This window comes from Punica granatum, chromosome 3 (genome assembly GCF_007655135.1).
Source record: "Punica granatum isolate Tunisia-2019 chromosome 3, ASM765513v2, whole genome shotgun sequence".
Taxonomy (NCBI): Eukaryota; Viridiplantae; Streptophyta; class Magnoliopsida; order Myrtales; family Lythraceae; genus Punica; species Punica granatum.
The window spans coordinates 4,277,382-4,305,321 of NC_045129.1; the positions used below are offsets into that span (position 1 = coordinate 4,277,382).

Sequence of the window (27,940 nt, forward strand, 5' to 3'; positions counted from 1 at the left end):
GAACTTCAGCACAGCGTATCACCCGCAGACAGATGGACAAATAGAAGTGGTTAACAGGTCCCTGGGCAATTTGTTGAGAGGTTTAGTAGGGGAGCACGTGAAGAGCTGGGATCAAAAGTTAAGTCCGACGGAGTTCGTGCACAACCATGCTATTAATCACAGCACTGGTTTCAGTCCATTCCAAGTGGTATATTCTGTTACTCCTCGGGGTCCCTTTGATCTGTTACCCGTGCCGGATAAGACCAGGGTTCATGATAAGGCGGCTGACTTCGTTAACGGGCTGCAAGAGAGTCATGAAGCTGTGCATAATAATTTGAAGAATGCTGCCATGAAATACAAGGTTGTTGCTGACCGAAGGAGAAGGCACGTGGAGTTTGAAACTGGTGATTTTGTTTGGGCTGTCCTTACGAAGGATCGATTTTCTGTTGGTGACTACCACAAGCTCGCTGCTAGAAAGATTGGTCCTGTGGAGATCGTTGAGAAGATCAATTCAAACGCCTATCGGCTTAAACTTCCCAGCCACATTCGTACTGCCGATGTGTTTAATGTTAAGCACCTGATTCCTTACACATGTGATAGCTTGGACGATGACGATTCGAGGACGAATTCTCTCTACCCAGGGGAGAATGATGCGGCAGAAGATCTGGCAAGTCAATACCTGGAAAAAAATAGGTTATGACGGCACTATCTCAAACAGACAATTTATGTTAATTAGGGTGTTTTTGCAATTTTTGAAAAATTTAGTTTTTTTATGCAATTTAGGTTTATTAATACCCTATTTAAGCTTTTTGTAAGCCCTAGGACAAAGAGAGTCGTCTTTTGATTATCAATAAAATTCAGAGCTTTCGTGCTTTGTCCAATCTCGGATCGATTCGAGTTTGATGCCTATTTCCTGGTATTCGTAGAATCAACAGGTATAGAAGGTCATAGTTCCAGTATTCGTGCGCGAATCAACGGGTCTGTGATGGTTACTCGCGTTGTACGCTGCGTTAACTTCCCATCTAACCGGGGGTCTATGATGTATGTCTCCTACCTCGATGAATGGAGTCACCCACTGGATTATGTGAAAGTTGCCCTCAAGTGCTCTCATAATTGCGGGGTGCCCCGTGATAAGTTCCAAAAGAATGACTCCAAAACTATGTACATCGCTTTTTCGGCTAAAATTTCCACAGATCTGAAACCTACGAGGGGGTAGTGAAGGAAAAAAATAGAAAGTTGCACATCACTGGAGCTCATAAAAAGAAGCTGAACATAATATTAAGAAGGGATATATATATATATATATATCATATATTTTAATCCTACAATTCTTTAAAGATATTGATCTTAGTCCTTTCTCAGGGTCAAGCTAGCCAGGAGTGCCGGCAGGACGGGTTGAAATATAAGAGTTGCTTTCCGATGCAAACGCTCTCGATAGCCCAAAGTCAGCAATTTTAGCTTGCATTTTCTCATCCCACAAAATATTGAAAGGCTTCAAGTCTCTATGGATGATAGAGGGTTTGCAGCCATTGTGCAAGTAATCCAGCCCTGAAACTCCAAGCAAGAAATTTGTCATGATATATAGAATAATAGGTACATCACCATGCTTTCATACACAGACTTCAACTTTTATAAGATTAAAAAGCAAGATGTTAATTAAAATTCCTCATAAGGTCAAGACTCAAAGCTCAGGTCCAAATCTGCAAAGACCCGGCGTGGCACATTTTTGAGTACCAATTTTCAATTTTCATGTTTTAGGCCTCTGCTGTTCTTCCTGCCTACAAAATAAAAAAAAAATTGTAACAAAATGCACTTTTATGCTTTCATCAAATATATTATTTTTTTTGGTAGATAAATATACATATATTTTTTTCTTAAGTAAGAGATAAATATAATGTTTTACATCAGTTAAACTGTTGGTTTTCTCCGCCAATTATCCCAAAATAACTGTTGGTTTCTCAAATTAGTTTGGGCTTTTGCCCCACTTTGCAACTTGCTAGTAAGTTTTTAAGTTTCATATTTAACTATGGACATGGAGCAATTCTAGGCCCTAAAAAAACCTGTGAGGCATCGCTGCCCTTAAAAAAAAATGTCCTATTAATGCTCACCACCAAGGAAGTCCTATTGATTTCATATGCAAGTAACAATTACTGAAAAATATATTAACATGCTTTTTTTTTATTTCGAATGCCCCAAGTAGTATGTATTGTGCATAAGTATTTGCTAACAGTATTATGTGCATGTGAATTTCTCCGTTGTCCTTTCCTCGGACAGTTCCTTTGTCCTTTGACTGATAATATCCGGACACACTACCTGAGCGACAGTGTCGACAAACCTCCAACCATTGAAGGTTATGGTTTTTATAGATAAACATTGAGACAACTGAATATGCAGGAATTTCGGACGTGGAAAGACATTAGTACCCACACCAGCAGGCTGAATGTAGTACTGAACGTGCCCTTTTCGATGGTGAGGGTTGGTTCAGTTGTAATATCTTAGAATTGTCCAACTTCTAGCTAAGTTCAAGTTCCACTTGGACCTGCATAGTCAGACAAAGAAAAAAAAAAAGGAATGAATCCACATCAAGTGATAGATTCGGAGAAAACCTCGCTTGGCTGAGAGAGCAATTTCTCTGTTTAGGACCATTTCACAACCGAAAGAAGAAACACCTAATGGAAAAATTTTCAGATGTTTTTGCATTTTAGTTTAGGCATTTGGTATTGTAAATGTACATATGAAGTCGACCTAATTTTAGTGCTTCCCTGTAAAACGAGATTGAAATTCATTTAGTATTGTGAAAGAACTGTAAATTCCAATTATTTAGGGGTTGTTTGGAAATGGAATTGAGCTACTCCATTCCTACTATGTCTTATATATATATATATATATATATAATTGGGTTGTAATAATAAAGTGGAGGGAGAAAATAAAAAAAGTAATATTGTGTTGTTGTATTATGGGAAAAATGGAAAAAGTAGTGAATAGTTAAAAGACAGTAATGATTGTGTTGTTGAATTATGAAAAAGATAATAAATAGTTGAGAGAATTTAGTACTAAAAATTGAATTGAATGGTTAAAAAATTGAAGAAAAAGGAAAAAGTAATAATTATGTTGTTGAATTGGAGATTAGTAAAGTTAAGTGGAGAAAAGTAAAAAAAAAAACAACTCCAAAATGTTTGAAAATGGAATGGAGTTTAACTCCAGTCCATTCCAACTATGTATATATATATATATATATATATATATATAATTGGAATCATAATGATTGTGTTGTTAAATTATGAGAAAAAGTGATAAAAAATAATGAATAGTTGAGAGAAAATTATTAAATTGTAGAAAAAGTAATAAATAGTTAAGAGAATTTAGTATTAAAATTACATTAAATGGTTGTTAAGATAAAAAAAAAATCCGGGAAATCCCCTCGCGGAAGTCCAAGTTGAAAACTATCATGCTAAGCCGTCTCGGCCTATAATGTTTCTCCCATAAAATATACTATGATATATATATATATAACTAATCAAAATCGTTTTTTTTTTAAATTTCTTTATCAATTACACGTTCTAGAGCACTTTTGACGTTATCAAGTGTGAATTAATATGTACTTCAATAAATATAAAATTTTTAAAACGAATTATAACGGAAAGTGTAGGGCAGCATCTATGGATTTCTTCACTTAAAAATTTGACGTTGTTAATTTTTTTTGGAACATTACTAATAATCCTTCATTTTTTTTATTAATGTTTTTGACGAATTTCTTTAACATGCTACAAACCGAAAATTCAGTGGAGTCTCTCCCAAATTCTCAATATTTCATTCCAAAACATAAACCTGTTCAAATGATTTCATAAAACCCCAACTTAGCAACCATTTCGTCTAACCACTTCGTCTTCATATATCCCAAGAAACAGGTCACATCTACATAACAAACTTCTCACATGTTTTTTACTAACACTCATAACCAACTAAACAAACATTCCAGTAGTCTAGGGACTTAATAATCCAGATTCAAAGTCTCCCAAATCACACACATTAAATACATTTAAAAAGCGTAAAAATCAACCCCAAGGAGTTTGGCCTAGTGGTTAAGATGCGCTTAAGTTTGCATCCGATCCCGGTTCGAATCCCCTTGGGGCCACCGGAGCACCTTTAGAGTGATTATCCGCTCCATGCGCTACCGAAGCGTAAAAATCCCATTAACCATCAGTCTAGACACAAGAGAAATGGATGACCACCATCACCTACCCATCCTTCGACCATTTGACGTCATCTTGGCCATGATCTTCCTCGTCCTCATTCTCTCCACCTCTTTGTTGAGATTGGTCCGAACGGTGTGTCTGGGAGTGTTGCTGCTGCAGAAAGACATCATCAGCGGTTCGACCTGACATGGCCACCATGCTTGCGGTCGTCCGGGAGACGTCCTTGCCACGGTCTTGCTCGTCCTCGTCATCTCCACTACCCTGCTGACGTTGGTTCAGACGACGTTGCTGGGAGTGATACTGCTGTGAAAAGACAACATCAGCAAGTCGACCTGACATGGTCACCATGCTCGTGGCCGCCTGGGCATCGTCCTGGCCATGGTCTTTCGCTTCCCCAACATTTTCGCCTCTCTGTTGACGTTGGTCTGGACGGCGTTGTTGGGAGTGATGCAGCTGCGAAAATACAACGTCAGCGGGTCGGCCTAACATGTCTGCAATGCTTGCAGCCATATCAGCGTCGTCTTGGCCGCAATCTTCCTTGTCCTCAGCAACTTCACCTCTCTGCTGACGTTGGTTCGAATGACGTTGCTGGAAGTAATGCTGCTGCAGAAAGACAACATCAGCGGATCCACCTAGCATGGCTGCCATGCTCGCAACCATCTGGGCATTGTCCTGGCCATGGTCTTCCGCGTCTCTATCATATTCACCCCTCTGCCGACGTTGGTTCGGACGGCATTGCTGCGAGTTATGGAGCTGCGAAAAGACAACATCAGTAGGTTGGCCTAACATGGCCACCATGCTTGCAGCAATCTGGGCATCATCCAAGCCACGATCTTCCTCGAACTCATCATCTCCACCTCTTTGCTGACGTTGATTTGGATAACGTTGCTGGGAGTGATGCTGTTGTGGAAAGACAACATCAGCGGCTTGGCCTAACATGGCTTCAGTGCTTGCAGCCATCTGGGCGTCGTCCTGGCCACGATCTTCCTCGTGCTCATCTCCACTTCTCTGTTGACGTTGGTTGGGATGACGTTGCTGGGAGTGATGCTGCTGCGGAAAGACAACATTTGTGGGTTGGCCAAACATGGCTGCCATGCTCACAGCCATCTGGGCGTGGTCCTGGCCATGGTATTCCTCTTCTTCATCATCTCCACCTCTCTGCTGACGTTGGTTTGGACGGCGCTGCTGGGAGTGATGCTGCTGTAGAAAGACAGCATCAGCAAGTTCGCCTGACATGGCTGCCATGCTCGCGGCCATTTGAGCATGGTCCTGGCCATGGTTTTTTGCATCCTCAACATTTCCAACTCTCTGTTGACGTTGGTTCGGACGGTGTTGTTGGGATTGATGCAGCTGCGAAAATACAACATCAGCGGGTCGACCTAACATGTTTGCAATGCTCGCAGCCATATCAGCATCATCCTCACCACGATCTTCCTTGTCCTCAGCAACTTCACCTCTCTGCTGACGTTGGTTTGGATGACGTTGCTGGGAGTGATGCTGCTGCAGAAAGTCAACATCAGTGGGTCGACCTAACATGTCTGTTATGCTCACAGCCATCTGGGTGTCGTCCTGGCCATGGCCTTCCTCTTTTTCTTCATCTCCACCTCTTTGTTGACGTTGGTTCGGATGGCGCTGCTGTGGAAAGACAGCATCAGCAAGTTGGCTTGACATAACCGCCATGCTAGTGGCCGTCTGGGCAGCATCTTGGCCATGGTCTTTCACGTCCCCAACATTTCCACCTCTTTGTAGAGGTTGGTTTGGACGACATTGCTGGGAGTGATGCAGCTGTGAAAATACATCAGCGGGTCGGCCAAACATGTCTGCAATGCTTGCAGCCATCTCGGCACCCTGGCCACGATCTTCCTTATCCTCAGCAACTTCACCTCTCTGTTGACGTTGGTTCGGACGACGTTGTTGGGAGTGATACTGCTGCAGAAAGACAGCATCAGTAGGTTGGCCTAACATGGCCACCATGCTTGTGGCAATATGGGCATCGTCCAAGCCACGATCTTCCTCGACCTCGTCATCTCTACCTCTCTGCTGACGTTGGTTCGGATGGCATTGCTGGGAGCGATGCTGCTGTGGGAAGACAACACCAGCGGGTTGGCCTGACATGGCCCCAATGCTCGCAGCCATCTCGTAGTTGTCCAGGCCCTGACCTTCCTCGTCCTCATCATCTCCACCTTTCTGTTGATGTTGGTTCAGATGGCATTGCTGGGAGTGATGTTGTTGCAAAAAGACAACATCAGCGAGTCCACCGGACATGGCAGCCTTGCTCGTGGCCGTCTGGGCGTCGTCTTGCTCATGGTCTTCCTCACCCTCATCGTTTCTATCTTTCTGCTGACGTTGGTTTGGACGGCGTTGCCGGGTGTGATGTTGCTGCAGAGAGACATCATTAGCCGGTCGGCTTGACATGGTCCGTATGCTCGCTGTCATTTGGGCCATGAATTCTGGAACCTGGGACCACACGTTCACTTGCTCCGTCAACATCTTCTCGAATGAGCTCACCTCCTGATTCAGTTGGTCGAACTGCTCATCACTCATCTGCGCCGTCCCAAAGGGACCAGCCAATGCGTTGATAGAGCTCTGGCGACAAAGCCAGTTCATCCACTGTAAACGTCCCTTTTTATTCCTCCCCGCAGGATTCGCCCACATCTGGGCCTTCGACTGTTGAGTGGCAGGGCTATTATCCTCTTGGGACCTCGTCTGTTGGTCGGTTTCCTGTAAAAAGAATCAATACGAGTATTTAAGAATCTTAAATTCCCTCTATGAAAAGCTGCACAACCGTTTCAATTAAGTATTTACATTTTTGAACTTACAATTATCTCCGCATCATCCTTCCTTTTGTCGTTTATATCATGCATTTCGACCACTGTGGGCTCTTCTTCAAGTTCCCTCGACTGCAAAGAAATGATTATTTGACAGTATATTAAATCGTTGAGATACATTCAAATAAAAATCTACTCCTATCATCTAATGAGGGAACCTGCTTGGTTGCAGACAAGAAGAGGAATGAGAACTACCATCTGGGCGTTGTCCTGGCCATGGTCTTCCGCGTCCTCGTAATTCCCACCTCTCTTCTGACGTTGGTTCAGACGTTGTTGCCGGGAGTGATGTGGGTGCGGAGAAACAACATCGGCGGGTAGGCCCGGCATGGCCGCCATGCTCGCATCCATTTGGGTGTCGTCGTGGCCATGGTTTTCCTCGCCCTCATCATCTCCACCTCTCCACTGACGTTGGTCTGTACGATGTTGCCAGGAACGATGTTGTTTTAGAATGGCAGCATTATGGGGTTGGCCTGAAATGGCTGTCGTGCTCGTGGTCATTTGGGCCATCAACTGCGGAACGTTGGCCCACTTGTTCTCATGCTCGGTCAACATCTTCTTCAAAGAGCTTACCCCTTGTGTCAGTTGCTCATAGTACTGATTACTCAATTGTGCCATCCCAGAAGGATCGACCAATCCACTGATAGAGTCGAGGCGACAGAGGCAGTTCATCCAACGGAGAATTCCCTTCATATTCCTCTCTACAGCGTTCACCAACGTCCGAGACACGAACTCTTGAGTGGCAGGGCCGTTATCCTCTTGGGACATCGCCTGGTGGTGGGTTTCCCATAAAAAGAATCAATACAAATGTTTAGAAATATTACACTCCCAGACAGAAACATGCACAACCGTTTGAATGAAGTATTTATACATTTGAACTTGCAGTCATCTCTGTAGCATGTGGGTTGACCCCAGATCCATCCTCCTTCTTCTTGTAATTTTTTCCATATACCTCGACTGGTGTCGGCTCACTGCCAAGTTCCTTCGACTGCAAGGAAATCATCATTTGACAGTATATTAATATTATTGCGATGCATTCAAATAAGACTCCGCGCTCATTATCTAATGAGGAAACCTGCTTGGTTGCAGACAAGAAGAAGAATGAGAGAACTACCATCTGGGAGTAATCTTGTCCACGGTATTCCTCGGCCTCATTATCTCCACCGCTCGGCCGATGTTGGATCGGACGGCGTTGCCGGGAGTGATGCTGCTGCGGTGCCATCCCAGAAGGATCGACCAATCCACTGACAGAGCCGAGGCGACAGAGGCAGTTCATCCAATGGATAATTCCCTTCTTATTCCTCCCTAAAGCCTTCGCCCATGTCCGGGACACCAACTCTTGAGTGGCAGGGCTGTTATCCTCTTGAGTGGCAGGGTTGTTATCCCTAAAGCCTTCCGCCTGGTGGTGGGTTTCCAATAAAAAGAATCAACACAAATGTTTAGAAATGTTAAACATTCCCTGACGGAAACATGCACAACCGTTTCAATGAAGTATTTATACATTTGAACTTACTGCCAAGTTCCTTCGACTGCAAGGAAATCATCATTTGACAATATATTAATATTATTGCGATGCATTCAAATAAGAATCCTCACTTATTAACCTGCTCGGTTGCAGACAAGGAGAAGAATGAGAGAACTACCATTTGGGCGTCATCTTGTCCATGGTATTCCTCAGCCTCATTATCTCCACCTCTCAGCCGATGTTGGATCGGACGGCGTTGCCGGGAGTAATGCTGCTGCGGAAAGACAGCAGCAGTGGGTTGGCCTGACATTGTTGTCATGCTTACAGCCATCTGGGCGTCGTCCTGGCCATGGTCTTCCCCATCCTCATCATCTCCGCCTTTCTGCTCACGTTGACCTGGACGTTGTTGCTGAGACTGAAGTTGTTGCGGAAAGACAGTATCAGCAGATTGCTCTGACAAGGCCTCCATGCTCACGGTAATTTCGTCCATGAGCTGTTCAACCTGGGGCCACATGGTCACATACTCGGTCAACTTCTCCTTCAATGAGCTTAGACTCAGTTGCTTATACTGCTCCTCACTCAGATGTGCTGTCTCAGAGGAACCGGCCAATGCACTGATAAAGCCATGGCGACGGAGCCAGTTCATCCAATGTATTAGTCCCTTCTTTTTCCTCCCTGTAGCCTTCCCCTGCTTCTGGGCCACCGACTCTTGAGTGGCAAGGTAGTTGTCCTCTTGGGACCTTGCTTGGCGGTAAGCCTCCTATGATAGAATCAATACGAATGGTTAAAAATATTAAACATCCTCATATGGAAAGCTGCTCAACTGGTCAATGAGGTATTTACACGTTTGAACTTACAGTTGTCTTCGTAGCATGTGGGTTAACCCCGGATCCATCCTGCTTCCTCTTGTGGCTTTTTTCATACTCCTTGACAGGTGTGAGCTCTCTGCCAAGTTCATTCGACTGCAAGGAGATGATCATTTGACAGTATGTTAGTATCATTGAGATGTATTCAAATAAAAATCTGCACCAATCATCTAATGAGGGAACCTGCTTGGTTGTAAACAAGAAGAAGAATAAGAGAACTTACAGTCTGGGCATCGTTCTGGCCACTGTCTTTCTCGTTCTCATCATCTCCATCTCTCTGCTGACGTTTGTCGAGACGGCAATGCTGGGAGTCATGCTGTTGTGGAAAGACAGCATCAGCAGGTTGGCCTGACATGCCCCCGATGATCGTTTTCATTTGGCCCATGAACCGTGGAACCTGGGACCACATGGTCACCTGCTTGGTCAACATCTTCTTCAACGAGCTTACCTCCTGACTCAGTTTCTTGTACTGCTCATCGCCCTCCTTCAAGGAGGATCTATCCTCCTCCTTGTTGTTTTCTTCATATTCCCCAGTCGACTGCAAAGAAATGATCATTTGATGGTATAGAAATATTACTGAGATGCATTCAAATAAATAGCAACACTTATCATCTAATGAGGGAACCTGCTCGTTTGCAGGCACGAAGCGAATGAGAGATTTTTGGGTTGGGCCGCGTGGGGGCAGGGGGCCGGAGTACTGAGGGAATAGATTTCTTGGTACCAAATACTAAGGGAAGGATTCTCTTGACATAGCCTTTTTATTTTCTTGTAATGAGGAATTACTGATGGCCTAATCCCTCAGTACAATACCGACGGAATATTCCGTTGGTAGGCTGCTGATACAGCCGCGAATAATGTTATCAGCGAATCATTGGCGGTTTGGCAGGGAAGTTTACTAAGGGAACTATTCCCTCGGCAATGTTCCCCAGTGAGCCCGCAAAGTTTAATAGTGAATTGCAAGTGATTCTTGCAACCTCAATGAATGCATAACGCACCTTCGTTGGAGTTCCCTGCCCCTCGGGCTTGGATGTCGTCTTGTTGGATTCCACGTCTTGGAATTCCTGGCCTTGAGATTCCACGCCTTGGCTTATTTGAGCTGGACAACAACACAGTCTAACTATTAGATCTGCGAAAAATGTGAATGATTTCGTCTATCTTTGGGTTGCCATTTTCTGGTGGACAAGACGTGCCCACTTCTAGTTGCAATCTGCAGTCGAACCGCTAGTAAATTCTCGGTCATTCAGTGCATTGAATTTTAAATTCTGATAATCTTCGTTACGACCTTGTGAAAGAAATTATCAAACTATAATTGCTTCAAGTTAGACAAAAGAGATGAGAAGTATATATGATAACCGTTTTCCTTCTTCCAGTGGGTTGTCCAGCTCCAAACCGCTGAAGCACTGCCGACAGCGACCAATAGTACGGTTCCAATTATAATGTACTTCGTTTTCTTAGACAACCCACAAGAACTTGACTTGCAGAGCTTGGGGTTTCCATCCAAACTGCATCAAAACGAGGAATTAAGATGATGGCTGCAGTACTAAGTAATATGTCAGAATCCAAGTAAATGATCAAGCTAATGGCTCAGAAAGGAAAGATGTGTTTTCCATGAGAAGGGAGTAGAATGTAATTACAGTCGGTTTCCATATATTTCAGGTCATTTTTGTTTATGCCCTTTTCTAGGGAAATTTAGGCACATCTACTGCGGATTTTCTCCTATCCCGGCCTGCCGGAAACCCAAAAAGAAAGGGGAAAAAAAAAAAGAGAGAGAGACTTGTGATTGCTATGCATGCCTTACGTACCGTAAGTCTAAAGTTCCATCATCAGCCTTTGTCCGCAGGTTCTTGGGAACTGAGCCACTTAGGTCATTTCCACTTAAGTCACTGCAAAAGCCAGGTGAAGAAAAAAATAATAATAAACCTTATAATTATTTAAGGACATACATCGATCTATCAAGACATGTATATTGCCAGTGCAACAAAATGCAATAACATCACGCACAGGTGTTTCAAGTTTGTCAATTCTGCCAAGAATCCAGGCACCGACCCGGACAATTGATTGTGCGAAAGATTCCTGAAAGATCAATTATTGGTTATTGAGTAAAATAATAGACGGACGATGATATTCCAAGGCACAAAGCATTCTAAATGACTTTTACCATGCATGTGACTTTTAAAAATAATCATATCATCAGGAAATCTGATATTTCAGAAAACGTCGGCCGGCCAATTGGGAAAACACTTACAGAGATACTAGCGCTGTTAAGTTGGCCAGTGAATCTGCTATCTGTCCTTTCAGGCCGCTGGAGATCAGGTTCCTGCCATTTTTTTTTTTTTATGAAATCGTCTTCAACAAAATCATTACTATTTAAAAAAAAAAGCAACAAAGAGGAATTCTCACAATGAGATGATCCTAGGGGGACTCTCGGTGCTGCAGTTGACACCATCCCATGTAAAATTAGTAGGGACACATGGATCTCCCTGCCAACTCTCTTTTCTCACACTGTATGTTTTCTTGATAACATTCATAGCAGTCACTGCGCAATGACATTTAATATATCCAATCAAAGAGCTGTAGGGGCTGACAAAATTTCAATCTCGCAAACAAGATAAAACATGATAACAAAGTAATGAATTTGGGGTTTTGGTTTAAGATGCAGTATATATATTAGACCTGTGGCTTTTCTAATTATAATTCGTAGTAAGCTATGATTAATTCTATATGCATATATCGAAATTCCATTAAGCCTGCACCAACAATTTTCTTTGCATGTTTCCAATTGGTATCAATGAGTCTAATGAGGCTTAAGTGGTGGCTATCAAAAGAGCTCTTCAGATATCAGCTAGTGACCCGGATGCATCAAGAACTAAATTAATTATTGAAACAGACCCTTTGAATGCGGTGAACCAGCCATGGAGCTCTTCAGATATCAGTTGTTAGATCTGTTGATGGCATTGTAATTAGATGATTTAGAAGATGTGTTGGGAAAACCCTTAGAGACTTGTTGTGTTCGGCTTTTTCGTTGTACAGTTCTGTTTATCAATGAAATTACTCTTCTTAATAAATAAATAAAAAAACTACAACTAGAAGTGGTTAGCTTGATCATGTCTAGCCCAAAAGCTTAAACCATATTAAGTGGTGGCACCCAACTCATTTTGTTCACAAGTTCTTTAATATGGGACAGTAAAGCACTAACAATACACACACACACACACACACACATATTGCATAAAAAGACAGCACGCACCATCATCAATGTTTGTTGGGGCAGTTGAAATATCAAGCAGGCGGTAAAGCTCGAGGGCATTGAGTATTGGAGGTGAGGATGACCCAGAGGTGACAAACTGGAACTGCAAGCCAGTGTCACTTGTAAACTGATGGGTACAAACAGTCACCGGCTCAAGGTAATTGAGGTCGATCGTTTCGACAACCTTATTGTTGCTGTAAATAGTGAATTTCCTTTGTGAGGTCTTGTTCATCAGTTCGGCAAAATGAAAGTAAACAATCCATTTGGAAGGGGCAGCCATATTTGCTCCCCAATTTTGCTCGAACTTAAAAGTGCTTTCCAGCCCAGCTGCCCATGTGTCGAGAACTCCTGTGGGAACTTTATATGGGTCATTAGTTCTGTTTAAGGAAGGGTCTGAGGAGCCGTTCCAGGACAAAAAAACTTTGTCTGCACCGTAGTTTTTATCATCACGACTCCATATGCGATCATAGACATCACATGGGTGCCTGGCCAAACCAAATGACAAGGATTACCACTGAGATATGGTATATAATTGTTCAGTTACCGCTTTGAAATAAAACTGTTGAAGAAATGCCAAGAAAGAGAGAGTCCTTGGTGCTTCTCCTGCCCTTGCAACCAGCTGATTGTCACAGCTGCCTCTTGAGTCTGCTGGATCAACTATCTGTTGTGAAGCCCACTTCACAGAAAGTTGATATGACAGACAAGAGAGGTCGAGACCACTCCCATAGAGATATGGACAATATACATACTATCCTGCAAATTTAAGTTCATTCCACTTTGCAATGAAGATTGAGATCGAAAAGAGCTGTGCTTAAGGAAGACAGTTGATTTAATTTGGAATTCTAAAGTAATTACTATTTACTTTCTATTAATTATAAGCGAAGTTTTGTTATGTCGATATACTAAAATACTATTTAATGAGTTTCGTGCGTAATGCTGACTCACTTCTAATATATGGACGGAACAAAGAGAAGTCCATTTTATATATACCTGTACAATAAATACTTTGTGCTGCCAATGTTCAGTCGCTTATGGAGAGCTAGTGTCGGAAAGTGAACATCGGTAAGGTACGTGGCATTGCTGAGCTGCCGCAATTCCAAAGATGAGATGAGAGGAGTTCCATTGCCAGTGTTTACGAGGCACACCTGTATAGCATCGCTTGTTGGTGGAACCACATGAATCACCTCCTTATGGACGTGAGTATAGAGATTCGGAAGCCTTACGGTCACCCAAAAAGTAACTCCTATGTGCAAGTCGAATGTCGGGGTACGGTTCTGGTTGTCGTAATTCCCATACAAGAAAGAAGCCCTGATTAAATATTTTCTGCTGTCTTCATCAGTCTCTGTTATAGGCCGGATTGTGTAGCAGTTTCTAGTCCCAATAGGAAATGCCCTCAGAGTCTCTGCAGTAGGTCTTATTACTTCCCCGTTTGTGAAATCACCAGTGACCTGCCGGTTTTCACCGGAGTCTATAAATCCATCGTCTGTTTGATAATACAGCTGAAGAACAGGATCAGTGGAAGGTTTGGATGCCCCACAGTCGATGCTAATGAAACCTAGAAAATTAGAGAGGGAAAGAAAGAGAGCAAAAAGTCAAATTTAAGGCCATTCCATATTTATGTTCTCAGACAAGGTCTTGAAATTTAATTAAGGTCTTGAATCAGAGCATTGTAGGAGCTGACGAAAACATCCATACGACAAACCAAAACAATAACTTCCGTCTATTTCCTAACAGAGAGATCAAGATTTTAATGGAACTACCAAATAAAAAATATTGGTCAATAGCTAGGAATAACAATTTTGATCCTATTCAGAATGAGAAATCTGCTACAATTTAATGGCATGTGATATGTTTTGAAAGTTTTAAACAAGTATTCAAAAAATGAATTTTGATTCAGTGCATGATCCATATTATATTACATGTTCAATATACATAACTGATATTGCCATATAAATAGTTTATTTAAGTACAGCGAAAAAAGAAAAAGTTCATTTCAAGAATTTTGCTATGGACTAAAACTTGTATATTTAATGTTAGACCTCCCAAAAATTGCATTTAACAATAAATATGAAAAATAAAAAGATAGAAAACCAAAATTCCCTCAATTATAGTGGGGTATACAGGCTCCCCACCGTGACAATTACCGTCAAAGTAAACGGAAAAGTCACGTGTAACACGCTTGACACCAAAAATAATAAGAAAGAGAAACAAAACTTTATGAAAGAAGAAACAGTGCAGAGAAAGACCTGGGATGGGATGTGTTGGTCTACTTATCACAAAAAGGGATGGGAGGTGTTAGAAATATTATTTCGATATTATATTTTAATATTTTAGAAATTAGAATATTTAAAATAAGATTTTATTAATCAATTAGTTTAGTTGATATTTTAGAGATTTTTCAATATCCGCTTAAGATATCATACTGAAATATTAATACTTTTTTTGTTTTCTAGTTAATTGTCTCGTTGAGCCTATAAATAGGTTAGTTATTTATATAATTCATTGACTCAATCCAAATAATTTACTCCCACAATTTTGAACTCTGGCCACCACATTTTTATATCTCTTCTCTCACCTTCTCATATTATATTCAATTTCTATATTGATATCAAAGCAAGAGATCAAAGTGTTAATAAGACGAAGATGACAATAAGTGATCTCCAAAGTTAAAAAGCTCAAGGAAATCTCTCCAGCCTCCGAAGCCAAAAGGCTCGCTCAAGCTCTTTCATTGGACTTCCGGAGGCGAGATGCTTCAAGTCAATAATTATTTTTTCAACCTTTGAAGTCAGGACGCTCAAGTCGATTTTTTTTTTCTCCTCTCTTTTGATTATTGGGCAAGAGAAGCCCATGTGTCTGACATATTATTGCAATATTTTAGGAACTTGAATATTTGAAATAAGATCTTATTGATCAATTAGGTTGGTTAATATATGTTTTAGCTATTATGTTGATATTTCAAATTTTTTTTATATAATTCATCCAAATAATATTACTCCAGTGACTTTAACCTCTTAGCTGTCACGTATCGATATCTTTTATCTCTCCTTCTCATATTACATTCAATTTCTACAGGATGGGGGTCACCACAGACCACCAACCACCTCATGAGGTCACGCACTTAGGTAGATTTACGAATTGAATTTTTTATAAACTCCACAAAAACGATCGCCAAAAACCTTTTACGGACTTTATCTATGAATAACACCTTTCAAAGAGAGCGTTTCCACACCACAAAAGTAACGTCTGAGTTTCAAGTTATATATCGATCATCCCTCAAGGTACACAGCCCCAACATCATAAATATGTCTTCTTCTTCTTCTTCTTTTTCATCGCTGAAAAATCCATAATATTTCACAGGAAGTGAAGGATGATCGATTTAATAAAGATCAAGAGATATGGAGAAACAGAGAAATAGCTAACCTGGATGTTTTGGGTCTTGCCCTACAACCAGCATCCCAGTAGCTGAGAATGTCCATAAGACAACAAACCAAAACAACAAAAGCCTTGTTATTTGCATTTTGTTCTTTGTTATTCAAACCAACAGGGAGAGAGGGAGAGAGAGAGAGAGAGAGAGAGATGGAGACAGCTAGCTTTGGAAATTAAAACTGAAATGATCATCGCCTATGCCTATGGGGAGATATGGTGTATTTAAACATCTAAGTGAGATGGACCCTGTTAATTCCTTGTATGGCCCATCCAACATGCTTTCCACGGGTCTGATGATTCCCGGAAAACGTCAGGGTTTAGTTAGCCCTGCGATTACCTCATGCAGATGAGGTAATATCCATGCCAGCTGGTATGGTACATGAATTGTCGTGCTAGGCAAATTACTTTACACTAGAAAATGGAAGTAGATCGATCACAGCTAGCGTGTGCATATACTCTCTCACTTATGGATTTCATTTATTTCACTGACTAATCACCCTCGTGCTCTCAGGAATTTTATCTGCATAATAAAAACATCAACTTTCTTTTTTCGGCGTGAACCCTGTTAGCAAAAATTAAAATTGTCTTTGCCAATTGAGAAAGCAAATGTAGTGCGGTGGCAATCTAGAAATTGAAATTGTCTGAAAATCTAGAAATTTCAAATTCGATTCTCATTAGTGAGATTACATGTACCTCTTTATTAATATTTCTTTTTCATTTTTTTGTGCGAGGTAACGAGCCTCCAGTTCAACACATTTGTTCCCTTTTACATAAAGTCTCCAATCAAAATTTTGTGAAAAGAAAAAAAGAATCTATTATCGCAGAGGTTTATTTCCTTAATGAGCCAAACCCAGTTTGAACCGATTAGTCTAGTCTTATTTGAATTTTAAAAACCAGAGTGCCAAAAAAAAATAAAAGCGTCTGCCAATGCCATTTCCGTTGTGGGTCTTTCATCGGATATATATCCCAATCGTTTTATCTTTTTCTTTCTGGCATGGTATAATTCCCCTTTCTCCAACCTTTTTTCCAAATTTGCCCTCACATAAATAATAATATTACAATTCTTTCCTTTCACATGATTAACACCACCAGACCAACTCTTGAAATCATCATATGATTAAATAGATCGTCATATCCTTGAAAAGAACCATTGTACCCTTTTGATTAGTATTCTTTCACTCAAAGTCAAATAACTTTTTAAAAGGCTCTTGCACACTTACGGCCGAATAAAATTCACACAGGATATATTTAATCATCACAATTTTATTAGAAATTTATATCTTTATCCAGAAAATTATTTCTTTAGTATAAAAGAAAACTACAAAAACACTATAATTTTATTAATAAACTAACGTAATAGTTAAGTTTTATAGATATATTTAATCATAGTAAATAGCAAAATAAGAGAAAAATATATTTTATACTTTCATATTTGAAGAAATTAATATGATTGTTCAGTGAAATGAAGTGACCGTGATATAAAGAGATATGACAATTTGAAAATTTATATTTACACATAGTAAATATAGCATTCAATTTTCAAAGATACTTCAAAAGCCATTTCAACCCTTCTCCTAAACGTCTCCTGCCAAATAGTTCTTTGAGTTGTCTCAACAAATTCTCAGTCAAGTTGCTCAAAAATCTCAGAACTCATGTTACTATATTTCAAAGAAGGTATCCCATTTCTCATAAAAAGACATTATTTATATTACAGTAAGCAAGGCAAATTATTAGAAATTTATGGCATATTTCTTTTTTTTTTTTTGTTATAAGGGAGGCCCATGAAGCTAGTACAATAAATGAAATATTTCTCTTAAATTGTCTACATTTGATGCTCTTTGTTCAATATTAGTTATTCATCTTTATCAATTATATATTGAAACTCTTTCTAATTTTATCAGATATTAGTACATTATTTCAAAAATTACTATTTAAATTTTTTAATATTTTCATATATACAAGTGTTAATCTTTTTTTAGGTTGTGCCGTAGGGGGAGTGAGTCTTCCACCTTTCACATGGATAAACAACGCGAATTCTCAAGTGAGATAAACCGTTTAACACTTAAATTTTTGTAATTACAATATCCAGTTTGTGAGCACTACCAACTTAAGATATTCAAGTCCAAGAAATTGCTTACACAAGTACGATAGCGAAGAATACAGTAACTTTATTAGTTGATGGTGTAAGAAGTATGGTTCATTATTGGTATCATTTTAGCAATTTTCTTATATAAACATAATTTTGCATGTAAATCTGACTTAATTTTTTTTATAAGAAGGAATATCCGTGCTTCGCCCAAATCATCTTCAAGATTCACTTGAATACCTTGCAAGTCCATCAAATAGGTCGGTCCAACCACACAAGCCGTACAGATGGCATAATAGAGAGTATTCTCCTACATGATCTTAGTGTGACTTGAATGTGGGTCTTCACTGAGAAATTCTTGCCCCTTAACCACTTATTGAATTATGGTAATGTGAATTATGTTTTATTTTGATAGAAAACCTTATAATCAAATGGTTTCAATAAATTAATTAAATAATTCATATTGATTCGCTACATTCAAACTAATCAATAAGCTAATTAATCATGATATAGATAATAATATCTTTTTAATGAAATTTAAATCTTGTATACATTTTCTAAAATTTACTGGTATGTATTACAATTCGATCATATAATTTTTTACATGCAAATCACATGTAGATCCACTCGTATATACACAAAGCGAGATTGTGACACATGTTTGGTATGATTGTCCAGTCATATTTCTATCTTGATTAGTTATTATACATATATTCTTATAGTTATAACCTTGCAACAGTGAAACCGGGTGGCAATTTGCAGGAGGCATATCTTCTTCCGAACTGCACTATCTAGAAAATTTCGAAAAATGTCCTGGATGGAAGTATCTAATTAAGCTCTCAATCTATCCCGCCACACGAATGAACTTGCAAAAACTTATCAAGAAAAGAGAGGGGAAAAAAAAGAACACGTGAAATCTTGTTATGCAACCAAAACACACTGGTCTCTCACCTTCGCACTTGTCAATGGCTCGATCGGAATGGGACTCACCACATTCGCAAGCCACAACACACCTCCCCCTTCTATAATCTTCCATTTCTTTTCCCACGATTATTCCAACTATTTTCTTCTTTCCTATATTTATATCAAAATATTAAAATTTATTTTTGTGCATTTTTTGTTAGTGGATTGGAAATTATACGATCAAAGTCTAAGTCAATTCAATGAAGAAAAAGTTTTTAGAGGTACAACATTTTTGTTATTATAATAATTTAATCAGGTGAAGATAAGTAGGCCCAAATGTCCCAAGGGGAAGCAGAGCTAGCTTTTGCATGAGTGGAGGGGCTTTTCATGATCGCTCTTTTTCCCAGCCATCAAATTCGTTCCGTTTATATGTTTTTTACTTTTCCAAAACAAATATCAGAAAAGTGGACACAATTATTGAGGATGAACAGGAGCTGGACTCCCATGTGCATAAATTTTATTGCAAAAGCTACTGTCCATGGGGTAGTACGGTATAATAGAAATTTTAATAATTAATAAAAAAATAAGAGTAATTTTACTTAATATTAAATGTTGAATATTTTAATTATCAAATAGGAACATATATCCTGTATTTTATATATATATATATATATTTAAGAAAGGTTTTCACTCACTGCTTTTGTTATGTCTTGGGAGTACTTGTTCTGCTTTTAGTGGAAGCTGGGGTGGCTTCGTGCTTTCTAGGATATTTCCTCGTTAGGTTCCCACTTATCGCGAATCAATCATAGAATGCGGTAATGGCGTAATGCTGCTGAAGTCACAATAATGAACTATACCACATAGTTAATCAAACCGTACATTTGAGAAGATAAGATCATCGCTCAAAAGTGGATCGCGTTAATCATGTTCCTTTTCCACAATATTTATTCCCATCTAGACGCAGACCAGGGATCTGGTTCCTGACCAAGGCTAGTGAAAAAGAACTCCATAGTATGTAGTTTAACTATGGTTCTTATGGGGTGCCTGGATCAGTGTGCAAGCAGAAAGCTCGAATTTCCGTCCTGTAGTTAGCTTTGACATATTTATGCTGCCGTGAGCATGCAGCTGCATGAAAAAGCTTGGCCTAGACTTCACTATTAATTTTACCGAAACAGTTTGTATATGGAATGATCGATCCCAATCCCAGCTGGATACCATACCCGAATCTTGGCCAGAAAAGTCTCTTCTAAAATAATGAATGAGCCCAAAAAGCTAGCTTCATTGATGTAATTGAATTACATATATAGGTCATTACAAGGAATCAACTATTAAGGACGAAATCTGTAATCTAGGAATGTATACAACTACCCAATATGTAAATCTCTAATCTAGGAATGTCTAGGACTACCCAATATGATATATACAACTATCAAAGATGCGATATAATCCGTCGTGCTCCCCCTCAAATTGGATAATGAAAGTCCCGTCCAACTTGCGAAAGAGAAAGGAAAACCGATCACGACCAAGGGCCTTGGTGAATATGTCGACTAATTGTCAGTAGGAATACATATATATATATATATATATATATATTGATAATTTGATATATGTATATATCGTTGATATATACAGAAACATATATATATACTGATCTATGAAGACGTTTTTTCTTTTATGAGAGGCAACGTTGAACTTGATTTGGGATATGTAAACTTTTATTATAATTATATTCCGTTTGCAAAAACGTGGCTATCTTTACAGACTTGATAAAAGATAAGGGCTTGAGTAGTCAACCACATCAAGTTCCATTATACTTTGGAGGATAGTGCAACCAAAGGTAACCATGATCTCTACTTCCCGTTAAATCCTTTTGGTTACGTGCCTAAGAAAGATTAAAATCATGTTCACTTTTGAATACTTGAATTCTTTTGACTTTTCATTTACTTATTTTTTTAATATATAATATTTCAAATTTTGAAACGTTATAATGATTTATTAATATAATTATGATATAGTGCAATTTTTTTATGATTATATATATAGCCGTTTAGAAATATCATTGAAATGAATATATCGTATAAATAAAATAATGTTGTCAATATATAAATAAAAATAAGGGTTAATAACAAAAAAAAGTATAAACTTTTTACATTTTAACAATTTTAGCATGAACTTTTTTCATTAATCTAAAAATACACAAACTTTTAATTTGATAATAATTCTAGCACGACGTCAAATTTTTCATTAATTTGGACGAAATCGAGGCTATAAGAGACGCGGGCGACCTCGATCGAGGGGTGATGACTGAAGTCATGACTTCACCTGCCGGAATCGGGAAAATCCCCAGTGGTCGGAAAGAGGCCCCCACACCTTGGAATCGAGAGAATCCCCAATTTGAGGGTTCTCTAGATTCGGGAGGATGGATGCCTCATTCCGGCCACTAACCTCCCATTTGGAGTGACCGGGGCCTTCCCCTGATTGCGGTCATCGGCGTCTTCTGTGACTTTAATTCTGTCCAAATTAACATAAACTTTGACGTCTTGCGATAATTGTTATCAAATCAAAAATTTGTGTATTTTTATATTAATGAAAAAAGTTCGTGATAGAATTATTAAAATGTGAAAAGTTTGTGCTTTTTTGAGTTATTAGCCCTAAAAATAATATATAGTGGAAATTTTGAGTATTGTGCAGATCCCATATCAACAGAACGTATATTGATATATATTGATATAATATATATATATATATATATTTATAATTTAATATATATGTATATATCGTTGATATATACAGAAATATATATATATATAGATATATGTAGCCGTTTTTTTTCTTTTATGAGAGACAAGGGGAACTTGATTTAGGAGATTTGTGCGTTTGGATTTAGAATTGAGTTGAGTTGAGTTTTGGTTTTAATTGGTTTGTAATGATTATATTGTTGAATTATGAGAAAAAAGTGTGAAAAAGTAATGAATAGTTGAGAGAAAGTAATGATTAAGTAATGATTATGTTGTTGAATTGTAAAAAAATAATAAATAGTTGAGATAATTTAATATTAAAAATTAAATTGAATGATTAAAAAAATTTAAAAATTTTAAAAAGTAATGATTGTATTGTTGAATTGAAGATAAGTAGAGTTGAGCTGAGTTGAATTGAAAATTTTTTAAAAAATAAACACACCGTAATTTTTTTATTATAATTCTATTTCCTTTTGCAAAGCGTGACTATCTTTCCAGACTTGATATATATATCCAACGCAAACATCTATCGTTCATCAATTTGATTTAATCTGACGTCAATTTAGTTTTTCCGAAAGGCTTCATCAGATTTTACTTGGTAAGTTCATTAATTTTTTTTTATTGTTATATTTGCTTCATATATTTTCATTAATTTTTTCACATATTTGGATGGCACTTTATTTTTATTTCTCATAGATTTAATTGGGACTAGAAAAGAATACATTGACAATTGGAGTGCGAGGTTAACAAGATTATAAAATGCTGTAAACATAAAGACTAATTAAGTTATTTGTCAACGTGATATTTCCTGATGAAGAGGGTATTGCTTTGCATGTTTTGAGTAAATATATTATTTTATTTATGTTATAATTTAATTATTAAATAAATTATTTTTCTAATGAAATTAGGGCTCATTGATGCATGCAAGCATAAGAAGGTCTCCAATCAATCTATTTGGATTGTTACTTTATGAGGGAAAGTTACACAATATTAAGAATTTTTAGATAGACAATCTCATCAAAATATCACATGAATATTAAATATCAGCGTCACGAATTTTATTACAAAACATGTATTTAAAAAAATCCACCAAAAAGCACTAATTAAATACACCATATAACATTTTTTTTCTTCGATATAGGTAATTACATTTTTTTAGGAAGATAATTACATATTTTACTTATGAATTTGTCCGTGCAATGCACGGGTAATCACCTAATTAACTTAAAAACTTAAGGCTGCTTTTGGTTCGCACAAATAAAAATTCCACTACGAATGTATTGCGTATGTAATGCTCATTACTGTCCGTTTTGACCCATAATCGTGATTACTGATAGACTTATTATCCATGATAGAGAGCGAATCACAATGCCTCACCTACCCTGAAAGTTATAGGTAGTATGCACAGATAAAAGCAAATGGAATTACTAAATTACCCTCAAGTACGTATCAAATTTTCAAAATTACACCACTCCTCTGCCACCCCTCCATTGCCGCTGCCACCACTCCTCCGCCGTTGCTGCTGCCCCAGACTTACTCCTCTGGCGAAACCGCAACACCCTCCCTGTTGCCCTCGAATCGGAGAAACTACCTTGGTGAATTTGTCGAGCTAAATCTAACTCGGTACCTTGCGGAGAGGCTCGAGTCACCTAAATAGTTCAAGGTCCTAAGCCACCCAGGACCCACGAGCTCCTGTCTGGCCTCGCATAAGGATCGTCAGCCCAGCCTCTCTCTCTCTCTCCCTCTCCCCATGAACCAGGGCCACTTGAGCCCTAGTTTGAAGAACTCGTGGCTCGCGAGCTCCTTTGCTGGGCCCATGGATGCTGGGTGGCTTGGGAGCTCACGGCTAGTTGACTCCATCTCTTGCGAGCCCCACTGCACCATCGCATAGCGTTTTCTTTTTAGATTTGAAATATTTATTATATTTATATCGTTTTAATAATTATTATAGGGGAATTTTCATCTTTTTTTCGGTGTACACCCTAGTTTATGGCCTCGACTAATATAATTGGAGCCGGATCGACTCACTAAAGGGTAAAACTCTATCAATTAAGGATTTTCTCCATTTCCAATACTCAAACCCAAGACCTTGATCAAGGGAAAAAAAAATGATGCGTCGAATGGACTAATCCTTGTTGTTCATTTTCATCTTTTAACGTTCAGTTTTGTGCCAAAGATCAACTAAACAAAAAAACTCATAATTCATTTTTATTCCTTCCAACCAAACATACGAAATTTTGTCAGTCTCAATTTCAATTCACTGCCAATTCATTACCATGTCCTTTTTTTTTCTCTATTAGTGTTGGTGCTTCTCATTAATCAACAAAAATATTAACATGGTACAAAAGCTTATCCAGGGACTATCATTTACAGCACTGAGTAACTAATTCAAAAGGGCTCGAGCAGATTAGGAGGTTCTCATCTTAAACTCTAAATTGCTCGGGGCCAGCTTCAGTGCCCTTGCTTAAGGATCAACCTCACCTTAGCTGATTCTCCAATAGCAGGGAAGCATAACGTGCCTGTATTGCAATATTCAGATAGAGACCTGCACAAGAACCAAACATCATGCCAAAAAAAAAAAAAAAGACATGCTTAATTAGAGATCCAACGAAATAACGAACTTGAAGTAACTTCCTCCAGCTCCATGACCATTCAGCTGGAAGTTCCATATTCCAGAAACATTTGCTATAAGGTGATGAAATTCACGCCTCGTATATATCCAATGATTTTTCTTGGGCCTCATGATAACATTTAATTTATAGGGCCTTATTAACATATTCAATATCTAAACTTCCAAACATGTATGCCAACTATCAACACAGTATAATTGAAAGAAAATCAAAATAATGAAGACACTATTAATTACTAACTCAAAGAGCCCCTCATGTAGCATAATAAAGGCCTATGCTCTGAAATATTTAATTTCGGACCATCAAATAGTTATATAGAGCCCCAAGAAATTCGAACATATATACTCACTACAAGAAAACCGATATTTTCCGGGCGTCAAGACCCACAGAAGAACTGTCAAAAACTGCCGGGAAAGCCCTTTACCGAGGGTCGCCCAACCCCCAGATGTCGACAGGAAAGAATGCGTCGGTAAAGGTATAGATGGGGGGTCATCGAGCGGAAAACTTATATTTGCTGGTGGTTCCGACCCCCAGTAAGGCACGTGCAAAGCTGGTGGTTATCCGACACCCTGGTAAATACAAGTTTTTGCTGGGGGTCCTGACCCCCCAGAAAACAGCTTTTTATGGGGTCGCAATCCCCACTAGTTATTGATTTATCCCTGAGGGCCAGCTTAGCCTCAGTAAATCCGTGATACATTAGCATCCGTTTTACTGGCGACCATGGCCCCCACCAAAAGTGAAATTATTTTTTAATACACCAAAATGGCCTGAAGTTATTCCAAATCATACCTGTTGTTGCATCTAGTTAAACAAAAATTACTTAAAACCTTAACTATATCCATACATTACAACAAAAAAGTCATAAAATGTGATATGAATCTCATTACACTTGAAACAATAATAATACTATCAACGAAGCTGCAATAAAAACAAGTATAAATTCAATTAATAGATAACGATATGTGAATATAAATGCAATTCAGACTAAAAGAAAAGCAATTACTTTTTCCAAATAAGCAAAAGCAAACAGACTCCCAACAGAACTCAGCAAAAGCCATACTTTAAGCACTAAGAAAAACTATTAAGATTTAAGAACTCAGCAAACTAGAGAACAGTTTTTACTATGAAGATTTTAGCAAAAATCAATACTGAGCTATTTATCAATGCAGTGAAACCAATCCTCAAACTAACAGAAAACCAACACTCAGCTTATTTAGATGATTAAGATCGACATCTAACAAAGCAAACATAGTAAGGAAAACTTTACCAATTAATTTTCCAACTGAAGCATTTCCTTTCCGGTTCATCTCCTCAACGAAAGCAAGTAGCATATCCATCTTCCTTCGATCCTCCTCCATCTTTTCCTCCATTTTCTTCCTCTCCATTTCCATCCTCTCCTCCATCATCCTTCTTTCCTCCATCATCTTCTTCTCCATCCTCTCCTCTATCTTCCTCCTATCATCTTCTATTTTCTTCTCCAAGTTATCTATCTTTGATCTTAGCTCAATGTTTTGAGTGTTAGCCACACAAAGTTGGGATGCAAGCTCAATGCGCCCAAGGGTAGTCCCAAAGACAGTACTCGGAGTTGGACCAAACCCATAACCCCGAGTACGACCATGCCTCTCAGGTCCAACAACCTGGTGATACAGCTCATCATCACTAATAGCCGTACCAGATTCCGACGCTTGAGCTGATAGAACCCCGAACTTATCCTGCAAAAGAATGTGGTTTCATTATATAATAAACAAGCTTATATACCATAAGACTATAAATACAAAAAAAAAAAATTTCGCTTCTTCATTTGGTTCTCCATCATTGTTTAGTTAGTCATCAACACCACTGCTCATATTTGGCATCCCTAGCCCCTCCTCTAACATTGTAATTATATCATCTCCATCAAACTCTTTATCCAACTCCTCATTCGACTCCTCATCATCTTGCATCACGACACTTTCCTTTTCACCATGGAAGTACCAAATAGTGTAACTTAGCACTATCCCCTTCGTACATAAGTCCTACTTAACTTCTTCTCTGACTTTCAAGAAGACATTGTTGCAGTTAAGACATGGGCACTTGATTCGGTTGTCATTTCGAGTTGAATTATGGAAGGCATAGTCCAAAAATTGATCTAATCCTTTCATATATTGTGCACTAAGCCTACAAGCCTTCATCCAACTTTCATCAATATCATCCATAAGGTAACTCTGGTAGCTTACCACTCAACAATATTAAACTAGACCTATAGAAGAAAATAAGGGCATGAAAAACATATTAGAAAAGGGGGGAAAACAAATCTGAACATTATGAGAAAAACGAAATTAAAAGTGGATCTAATCAGCAAAAACATATATCAACAAGGGCAATAACATATCACAGATCAGTTAAAAACTTACTAAAATTAGAAAGTCTAAAAAGTGACATTTCTTTAGCATAAGGACAACATAAAATGATTTTTGACCAATTATATGAAAATCAACATTCAAAAACATATTTCTACTTGTGTACAAAAGTATTGATTTTCGACCTAACTGAACAACCTTATTGCTTTTCCATTAGTATTAAGCAAATTACAGATCAATTACTAATCAATTACAACATAAATTGATTAACCTTCAATAGAAAAAGGAAAAAGCATTTACGTTCCAATAACTGAAGCAAAAAAAGGAACATAAATTGATTAACCTTTTAGCAAATTGCAGCAACATGGTATACCCAACAAAATTTGCATGCTCAAAGGAAGAGTAACATATCATTGCCATGAGCAATTGTTGCATTCGGCCAAAAATCAAAATCAGAGGCAATTGGCTTACTTCTCCACTTGATGACAATTGATCGATCCTCAATGCAGCACCGTAGAGAGACACGATGGATGTCGGGGAGAGCAGTGGCAGCGTCAGGGAGAAGTGATAATAGCAGCTTCAGTCTCAATTTGGTGGCGGTGTAGGGGAGAGATGGTGTTAGCGACGAGGACAGCGAACATGTCGACGAGGGTGGCAGCTCGGGGAGAACGTCAGCGTTGGCCTCGGGATGGTGGCTGCGCTGGTCTCGCGGTGGTGGCAGAGTGGGGGAAAACGTCGCCGAGTCGGTCTCGAGGTGGTGGCCGCGGCTCGAGGAGAACGTAAGCGCTGTCCTCGAGGTGCTGGCGGCGCCGGTCTCGAGGTGGTGGTAGAGTTGGGGAGAACGTCGGCGAATCGATCTCAAGATCCGCTGCCTTCAACGCCGAGCCCCCCTCCCTCATGATCCGCTGCCTCCTCGAGCGCCGCCTCGCCACCCCCTCCGAGATCCGCGCTGCAACCCCCCGCAAGACTCCATCTCCGGCAACAAGTTCCTCTGCTTCAAGAACTACTCCAACCAGTTCGTCTAGAAGTGAATGAGTCGATTAAAGCAATCCATCTAAAAGTAACAGTCTTCCTTCTTCTTCTTTTTTTTTGGTTAATTTAATATTTTTATTTTGGGCTTCGGTTTGGTTCGGGTTCGAAAGATGGAATCCGAAACCAAACCATAATACGAGAAAATATCGGTTTCGGATCTAGAGCTGAACCGAGAACCGAAGAACCCGAACTAAACTCATTATTAGGT

The 27,940-nt window shown here is 38.9% G+C and overlaps 1 protein-coding gene and 1 long non-coding RNA gene across 4 annotated transcripts; both read right to left on the minus strand.

Annotated features, from left to right (window-relative positions):
• Nucleotides 1-3,776: 3,776 nt before the first annotated feature.
• Nucleotides 3,777-16,202, minus strand: LOC116200111. 3 transcript variants are annotated; one of them, XM_031530821.1, is made up of 18 exons: nucleotides 15,999-16,202; nucleotides 13,569-14,133; nucleotides 12,579-13,063; nucleotides 11,732-11,867; nucleotides 11,577-11,648; nucleotides 11,333-11,404; nucleotides 11,134-11,214; nucleotides 10,685-10,833; nucleotides 10,327-10,427; nucleotides 9,555-9,869; nucleotides 9,323-9,427; nucleotides 8,605-9,225; nucleotides 8,115-8,399; nucleotides 7,872-7,988; nucleotides 7,199-7,771; nucleotides 6,995-7,075; nucleotides 5,600-6,896; nucleotides 5,323-5,525 (listed from the first exon to the last, which is right to left on the minus strand). In XM_031530821.1, exons 1-18 carry the CDS (start codon nucleotides 16,093-16,095, stop codon nucleotides 5,467-5,469), a joined length of 5,211 nt encoding a protein of 1,736 aa, XP_031386681.1. In that variant the 5' UTR covers nucleotides 16,096-16,202; the 3' UTR covers nucleotides 5,323-5,466. The 3 variants fall into 3 exon arrangements, with proteins under 3 accessions (XP_031386679.1, XP_031386680.1, XP_031386681.1); XM_031530819.1 differs by having other exon boundaries at nucleotides 3,777-6,896; nucleotides 15,999-16,200; XM_031530820.1 differs by having other exon boundaries at nucleotides 3,777-6,896; nucleotides 8,644-9,225; nucleotides 15,999-16,199.
• A 7,757-nt stretch (nucleotides 16,203-23,959) lies between these two features.
• LOC116201598 lies at nucleotides 23,960-27,745 on the minus strand. Its single transcript, XR_004155904.1, has 3 exons — nucleotides 27,172-27,745; nucleotides 25,629-26,073; nucleotides 23,960-24,276 (listed from the first exon to the last, which is right to left on the minus strand). It is a non-coding gene; the product is annotated as an uncharacterized LOC116201598 (long non-coding RNA).
• Between the last annotated feature and the right edge of the window lie 195 nt (nucleotides 27,746-27,940).